The sequence below is a fragment of the Hippocampus comes genome, unplaced genomic scaffold (genome assembly GCF_001891065.2).
Source record: "Hippocampus comes isolate QL1 unplaced genomic scaffold, H_comes_QL1_v1.1 scaffold378, whole genome shotgun sequence".
NCBI classification, from domain to species: Eukaryota; Metazoa; Chordata; class Actinopteri; order Syngnathiformes; family Syngnathidae; genus Hippocampus; species Hippocampus comes.
In genome coordinates this window covers 90,470-97,376 of record NW_017806061.1, presented here as the reverse complement: position 1 = coordinate 97,376, position 6,907 = coordinate 90,470, and the positions used below count along the sequence as shown (strand labels likewise).

General features: G+C 50.2%; 2 protein-coding genes across 8 annotated transcripts in view; one reads left to right on the top strand and one right to left on the bottom strand.

Annotated features, from left to right (window-relative positions):
- mtfmt (mitochondrial methionyl-tRNA formyltransferase) overlaps positions 1-4,570 on the top strand; it is a 5,558-nt gene extending 988 nt beyond the window's left edge. The window contains exons 2-9 of one of the 5 annotated variants that reach the window (XM_019893219.1): positions 320-517; positions 894-1,016; positions 1,346-1,448; positions 1,565-1,643; positions 1,706-1,797; positions 3,193-3,271; positions 3,356-3,429; positions 4,025-4,570. In XM_019893219.1, coding sequence (XP_019748778.1) covers positions 320-517; positions 894-1,016; positions 1,346-1,448; positions 1,565-1,643; positions 1,706-1,797; positions 3,193-3,271; positions 3,356-3,429; positions 4,025-4,237 — 961 coding nt within the window. In that variant the 3' untranslated portion in view covers positions 4,238-4,570. Of the gene's footprint in view, positions 1-319; positions 518-893; positions 1,017-1,345; positions 1,449-1,564; positions 1,644-1,705; positions 1,798-3,192; positions 3,430-4,024 lie in introns of all 5 variants that reach the window. The other 4 variants (XM_019893220.1, XM_019893217.1, XM_019893218.1 and 1 more) reach the window with 4 other exon arrangements.
- A 994-nt stretch (positions 4,571-5,564) lies between these two features.
- LOC109529775 (plakophilin-3-like) overlaps positions 5,565-6,907 on the bottom strand; it is a 34,013-nt gene continuing 32,670 nt past the window's right edge. For all 3 annotated transcript variants that reach the window (XM_019893208.1, XM_019893207.1, XM_019893209.1), the window contains one exon: positions 5,565-5,795. In XM_019893208.1, the coding sequence (XP_019748767.1) occupies positions 5,754-5,795 (42 nt within the window). In that variant the 3' untranslated portion in view covers positions 5,565-5,753. The remainder of the gene's footprint in view (positions 5,796-6,907) is intronic.

Sequence of the window (6,907 nt, the reverse complement as noted above, 5' to 3'; positions counted from 1 at the left end):
TCGCGGCAAACCCCCCCCCCCCCCCAGCACCCTCTCCCGACCGCGCACATAGCAAAACACTGAACAGAGAGTCAGCCACGTGACGAGACACAAGGGAAGGTGCGAAGATGGGCAGCCAATCACCTCATGGGATAAATCCACTTGTGCTGTCATTGGTCGAAGTTGCACCAGGAACCAATCATGAATGAAATGACCAATCATAAATTCATAAATGAAGCGCGATGCAGCGAGGGATCGCCGTATAGACAGCTCAATAAGATGAACGGCAAATGGATTCTCGGGAGCAGCCGCGTTCTCACGCTCGCGGGCTCTGTGCCAGGAGCCGCTCGGGCGGCGCCGTGTCATCGCTGGAGGTGGCGACGCTGAGCGCCGACGTTCCGGTGGCGGACTTTGCCCGGCGCGAGCGTCTGCCGCTGCACCGGTGGCCGCCGCGAGACGTGGAAGGACGCTTTGACGTGGGCGTGGTCGTGTCCTTCGGTTGTTTGCTCCACCAAAGACTCATCGCCAAGTTTCCCTGGTGAGCAAGGTTGGGATTTCAGTTTATTTTGTGCCAAAGGATGAGCCTGACGTCATCGTTCCACGACTGATGACGGCTGGTTGAAGTGCTCTGCCGCCATCTTGTGGGAGCCATAAGCAATGACAGGCCCTTTTTCTGAGTTTTTTCACGCTCCCCTCCGTGCTGTCATTCTTATTCATGCTCGCTTCACTACAAGTCCAGCGCCACGCATTTGATTTTCTTGGCAACAAACAGCATGGGTCCTATTGCATTGTGTTGTTCAGTTTTGCACCTTCGATCGTTGAACTGTCTTCGCGATCGATGTCAAAGCGGAACGAATGTACGGAGTCACGTAGCGATGCGGTCACGGTGTGTTTTTCTTTGCTCTCTGTGTCAGCGGGATCCTGAACGTGCACCCCAGCCTTCTTCCTCGCTGGCGCGGTCCCGCGCCGATCTTCCACACCATCCTCAACGGAGACACCGTGACGGGCGTGAGCGTCATGCAGATACGAGCTCACGGGTAAGCGGGAAGCAGGGCCGACTCGGGATGGGCGTCGAGCTGTTTTTGTTTTTGTTTTTTTAACTGTGAAACTGGACTTCCACCCAAGACAATTCCACAAACGGGAAGCGTTGCTTAGCAACAACGGCCGGTGGCCGGTGGCCGAGGCAATGCCCGTCGAGTTCACATCATGCAATTACCGTCTAATATTGGACTTGGAAACGGTCACCAGGCCTCAGTCGGCCGCAGTAACAAGCGTTGACTTTTGTGGCTGCCGTTTTGCCACGGCGGTTCCTCGCGCCGTCCATTTCCCGGCGGGTGCCTTGAGGGTCGCTGGGCCTTGCTTCCAGGTTCGACGTGGGTCCCATCCTGAACCAGGCCGTCCACGCGGTGCCCGAGAGCAGCACGACAGACGAGCTGGCTGACGTCCTCGCCGCCGAAGGGGCTCAGCTGGTCGGTGGCACCTCCAAAGCACTCTCTGGTTTTCTTTTTGTTTTGTTTTCCCCCCGGCTCAAATTGTGGTGTCGCGATCGCCCAAGTGATTCCGTCCACCCCTTTTCCTGCAAAAGCAGCTCCTGGACACCTTACGGAAGTTGCCCCGCAAGATGGCCGATAAGCGGGAGCAGAGCCCGGCCGGCGCCACTTTTGGTATGAGCCGCTCCCCGTCGGCTCGCCCGACGGAGGACTGACGTTTGCCGTGCTCCCGACAGCCCCGAAGATCAGCGCCTCCATGAGTTGGATTGTGTGGGAGGAGCACACGTGCCAACACATCGACCGCCTCCACCGAGCCATCGGATCGCGGGTGAGCCGCCGCCGCCCTCTTGTGGCTCGCCATGACTTGCTTGACGCCTTGTCGTAGCTCGCAGATTCCCCAAAAAATCTTTAAAATTAGAAAGATTTCTTTTTTTTTTCGCGTATTAAAAAAAAAAAAAATTCACCACTTGTTTTTTTTTTTTGGAACACTCCTCCCCCCCACCCCCCACCCCATCGAAGTGACATTTTTAAAGGATTTATTTATTCATTAAAACCCCGTGACGATCCGAGCAAATTTGCAAAAAAAGCATGAAACAAAAATTGGAATCACATCTTTTTTCATGATCACAATTTTTAAACAAAATCTTAACCATCATATTTTCTTCTTTTTTTGTCATCAACTCAATTATGGAATCCCTCTTTCATTTGTCTTTTGAAAACGTTCATGTCATCCGCTTTGGAGAAACAAAATCTTCATAAAACACATTGGGATGAATTCTCCCACAATCATCAGAGTTTTGCAAGCGCTACATCTAGAAAGGTCCAGCCTATATTTTCTTGCATATCTCATCATTTTAAAAGGTTTTTTTTTTTCCCCCCAAAAAAATATTTTTTCCTCGTGATCATACCTCTGGAATTTTGGGCGGGTGAATGATGTTTTTAAATATAATTTTTGTGTTGACTTCAGTTTTTCATCATGATTTTAGTTTTTTTGTTTTTTCCTGTATATTCAAATTATTTGAATGAACAGATATTAAAAAAAAAAAAAAATCATAATCACCTTTTTAAGATTTAGAGCCCAGCATTTTCAAAATGATTTGCTGGAATCACGCGGTTTTAAAAAAATATCGACATTTCTTCATCCGGGCAGCACGTCGGGCAAGTGGTTAGCGCTTCGGGCTCGCAGCACAAGAGTTTCCTCCCACGTTCCAAATAAAAATACGCGTGGCAGGTTCACGAAACACTCCGAATTGTCGCGCCGTGCGATTGTGAGTACGAAGCCTCGTTCTAGTCGATGTGCGCCCTGCGATTGGCCGACAATCCGTTTTCGGGTGTCCCCCTGCCGACTGACCCGAGATCCTCCGGCACGCTCGTGACCTGCCTGAGGAGAACCGGATCAGAAAATGGATGGCTGGAGACTTTGTCTTCCTTTTTTTTTTTTAATTGTCTTGTACTTAAACATATGAAAAAAAAATCTGTCGAGAGAGTAATCACCGCAGTGAAACAAAAGTCTCATTTTCCATCATGCTTCGCTTTTTTTGAAAATCTATTTCTCACCTTTTTGAGGAATCATCCATCCAAGCCGCTTCTCCTCAGAAGGGTGGCGTGCATGAAGATCAAGATTATTTTTTTTTCCCTCCTCATCACAGATTTGAACAGTGCTTTGAAAAGACGTGTTTGGGGCCTTCGTACCCCTCCGCTGATGGCTTTTGTCCCTGTGCAGTTTCCTCTGAGGACCACGTGGATGGGCGGCACCATCAAGCTGGTGGACTTTGCGGGGAGGTGTCACATCTCCTTTGCAGGCCAGTCTCGCCGCCGTCTTTTTGTGCCGCTCCGCCTCGGCTATTGTCTGGACGTTCGAATCGTGATTTCGTTGGGTTTTTCAGACGCGGGCGCGGAGCGGATGCCCGGATCGGTCAGCTTTCACAAGGAGTCCAACACGCTGGCCGTCTGCTGCAAGGTTGTTTTGCTTTCCCTGAATCATCGCCGGTGGTCGACTTGCTTGCTTGGCAGTCTTGCCATCTCGTCAAACGTCAGCATTTTATTTGTTCGGGCGGGGCCGGGGGGGGTTCTTTTGATTTCCGTTGGCAAAATAATAGAGCAGTGTCAAACATGCTCCAGAATGTCCTCTCGGGCGAAGGCTTTCTTCGGCGCCGTGTTCCGGAGCGGCGTGGATTGACACATGAGCCGCGATGCCCGTTTCCTTGACGTTTCCGTCATTGGCAACTTTGCGCAAGTTGACTTTTTTAGTCGACGCTTTTCTTCCCGCCCTCTTGGCAAATGTCAGAAATCACCGTGGTCCAAAGTCTTCCACAACTCCATCTCGGTTGGCGAACGGGGCGATATTGATCCACCGATGATCGATTTCCATTCGACAAGATGGCCGCTGCCTCCGCGTGGGCCAGAAATGAGCAGAATTTGGTCTCCTGAGACGCTCGGGCCACGTCCGGCCGCCTTGTAAAATGTCAACGTTAGAAACGGGATTTTGGCTGCCGACTTTTATTTTTCCGGATTTTTTTTGCTCCCGCGTGACCAGCGTTGCGTTTGTTTTCCAGGACGGCTGGGTGGGCTTCAAGGCGGTGATCCTGAAGAAGCGCCTGACGGCGGCCGACTTTTACAACGGTTACTTGCACCGGGTACTGAGGCCGCGCGGCGCCGCCGCCGCGTTTGTCAGTCCGCCGGGGGGCGGGAAGGCGTCGGGTGGCGAGCCGCCTCACACCCACCTCGCCAAAAAGACGACGGCCGAGCAACGTCGGCGACACAAGTGACTGAAAGAGGTGCGAGACGTCTTTGGCAACACGCCAATAAGAGTCGACTGCCGTCAAGCGCGTGAGGAATCGAGGAGTGGGCGAGGCCTGACGTTCTCCGCCCGTTTGGACGACCGCGCTGTCCGACGGAGTCGAACCGACTCCGGGTTCACTGGAGCCGAGCTCATCCTTTTCCGGGCGTCGTTTCGCGTATGTCACCGTGACAACATATTGGAAGGCTTCTCACAGTGAATGTTTTATTTTTTTATTTGTGGTCGTGTCAATATGCGTTACACTCGATAAACACAAATGAAAGTTAATTTGATTAATGAATTAAAAATAAGTTCTCGTTCTTCTGATCAATTCACACAAGAAACCATTTGAGCCGAGGGCGCTGAGTCAACACGGTTTGGAGTCGGGGTCCCTGAACGCAGCGATGACGCTGGGCCGTTTCATTCCTGCAAGTGGTCGTTCGCTCGTGACGCGCTTGCCTTCGTTACCATGGTGATTGCCATCAATCAGAAGAGCAAACGAGTTCCGGTTTGATGGATAGCGAAACCAAAAAAAAAAAAAAATCCCTCACTGTCATCTTGTAAAATGTCACCGTTTCATGAGTGACGTTCACTGCCACCAGGGGGCCACCGAACACGTTTTTTTCCCCCAGTCTCATCTTTCATAATCACCTGCATCATCACCATCTTGTAAAAGTCAACTCGAGTATAAATTGTTAGCTAGGATGAAAACCGTCTCGAGGCGGCTTGACATTTTTCAAAATCGTCAAAAAAAAATTGGTCCACGTTCATGTTTCGGACCCAATTCCATTCCCGCCATCTTGTCGAATGTCAACCGTTTGAATGCGCGACGTTCATTGACGTTCGTCACAACCGCGAGGGCCCCTCCGTCTTCGTGCAAAAGCTCAACGTTTCATTACCGAGGAGGAGTCATGATACAAAGCGCTTCCTACTCCAGTATTTCACTTCTTTCCAAAAGACTTAACTCGCCGAACGTGTGATCCGCCTCTCTTTCACCTTCAGAAACGCTTCCGAGTTGTGGAAGTAGTTAAAACGGTGAGTGAACGACAAGATCAAACGCGTGTCCGAGTTGAACGTTTGCGGGAGTTACGGAATGAAATCGACGTGATTTAAAATGGGCCACTTCGAGAGGCCGTAAATCAGCCGATGTATAAAATGTCTTGCCGAGTTTGGTGTGTTTTCTTGCAAAGACTTCAGGAGCAATGCTGGAGTAGCTCGCTGTGGAACAAAACTTGCATTAGCTAAAACGGGGGGGGGGGGTCAAGGTCAAACAACAACGATGATGTTTTCACTTCACAAAAAAATGAATCATCTTCTTAGTTTAGAAAGTGGTAGTAAAAAATGTTTTAGTGATGAGTGAGTGTTGTCATGGAAACGAGGAAGCAGTTTGACTGGATGGTCTGGGCCGAGCCCCGGGCGGGCACTTCCTGTTCCCGTTTCGCCCACGTTAGCTACGGTTAGCTGGTTAGCCCACTTCCGGTTGAGGGAAGTCCGTCTTGGAGCTTTCAGACGCTGGCGTCGGCAAAATCTCGACGCGCGAATCCTTTCTGAAAGACAACAAGACCAAACCGAGTTTTAAACAGCGGAATGAGTGCAATAAAAAGCCCCCCACCCCTCCCCGACGCCAAATGAACAACGATGCTAAAAATAAGTGCGTGCGTGTGAGCGAGGGGAAAGGTGAGCTTTGCCGACGAATTGAATTTCCCCACGGAAGCTTTGAGAAAAGCGGCGGCTCATTCCTGAGCGGAGCCAAGCTCGATCTCTTGGAAAAGAAGCTCCCCAGGTCAAAAGAAAACCTGAAGGAGGAGGAGGGGTTACGGAGGGGGCGGCAAGCCAGTCGACCAATTGGAGAGCGGCAGACTGGCGGGCCACGAAACGCGAACACGCGTGAACCACATCTGGACACTCACGCACGCGCACACGCACGTTCAGTCAATCTCCCAAAAGAAGTCCGAGTCCCACTGAAATTTGTGCTACCAAAATAAAAGCGAAACCAACTGTCATTGTGCTCTTTTCATCTTTCTTCGCCTCCGCGTTTTCGGAATTGCCGTCCGTGCACGGAAAGAGGAAGCAGGAAGGCCAAACAGCCGTCGAGCAGTTGCACTTGATTTGAGTACGCGAGAAGAAGTGCTCACTTTAGTTTGAGGGTGGTGGGGGGGGGGCAAAGCTCAGTTTTCAAACGTCTCTGTTCTCGACCAAATCGGTTTTCGACCAAAATTTTCGAGTTTTTTATGCCTCGGACTACGACCGAAAATCGGTTCTCGACCAAACTGAGCACCACTTGACTCCTCTTGCCTTCCTTACATGAGGAAGTGACGCTTCCTCGTGTAGCGTTCCATTGTGAGCAGACGTGTTAAATCAAGATTTAAAAAAAAAAAAAGAAGAGCCTGGTTTCGGTTTTCCAACAAATCGTTTTTCGAACAGCCTTCTGGAACAGATTACGGTCAAAAACCGAACTATGACTGTACTTTCTGTATGAAACCAAACTATTCCCAAGTCCACTAAAATGAAGCATTTCCCCCCAAAACTGACCAACCTTCTGGAAAAAAAAAACCCCAAACAATATTAGCTCATTTGAAAAGCTAACGTCCAAATAAATGAAAAACCAACTCAAATGAAAAATCCCAAACTTTAGAAGCCCGATCAACACTCGGGACAC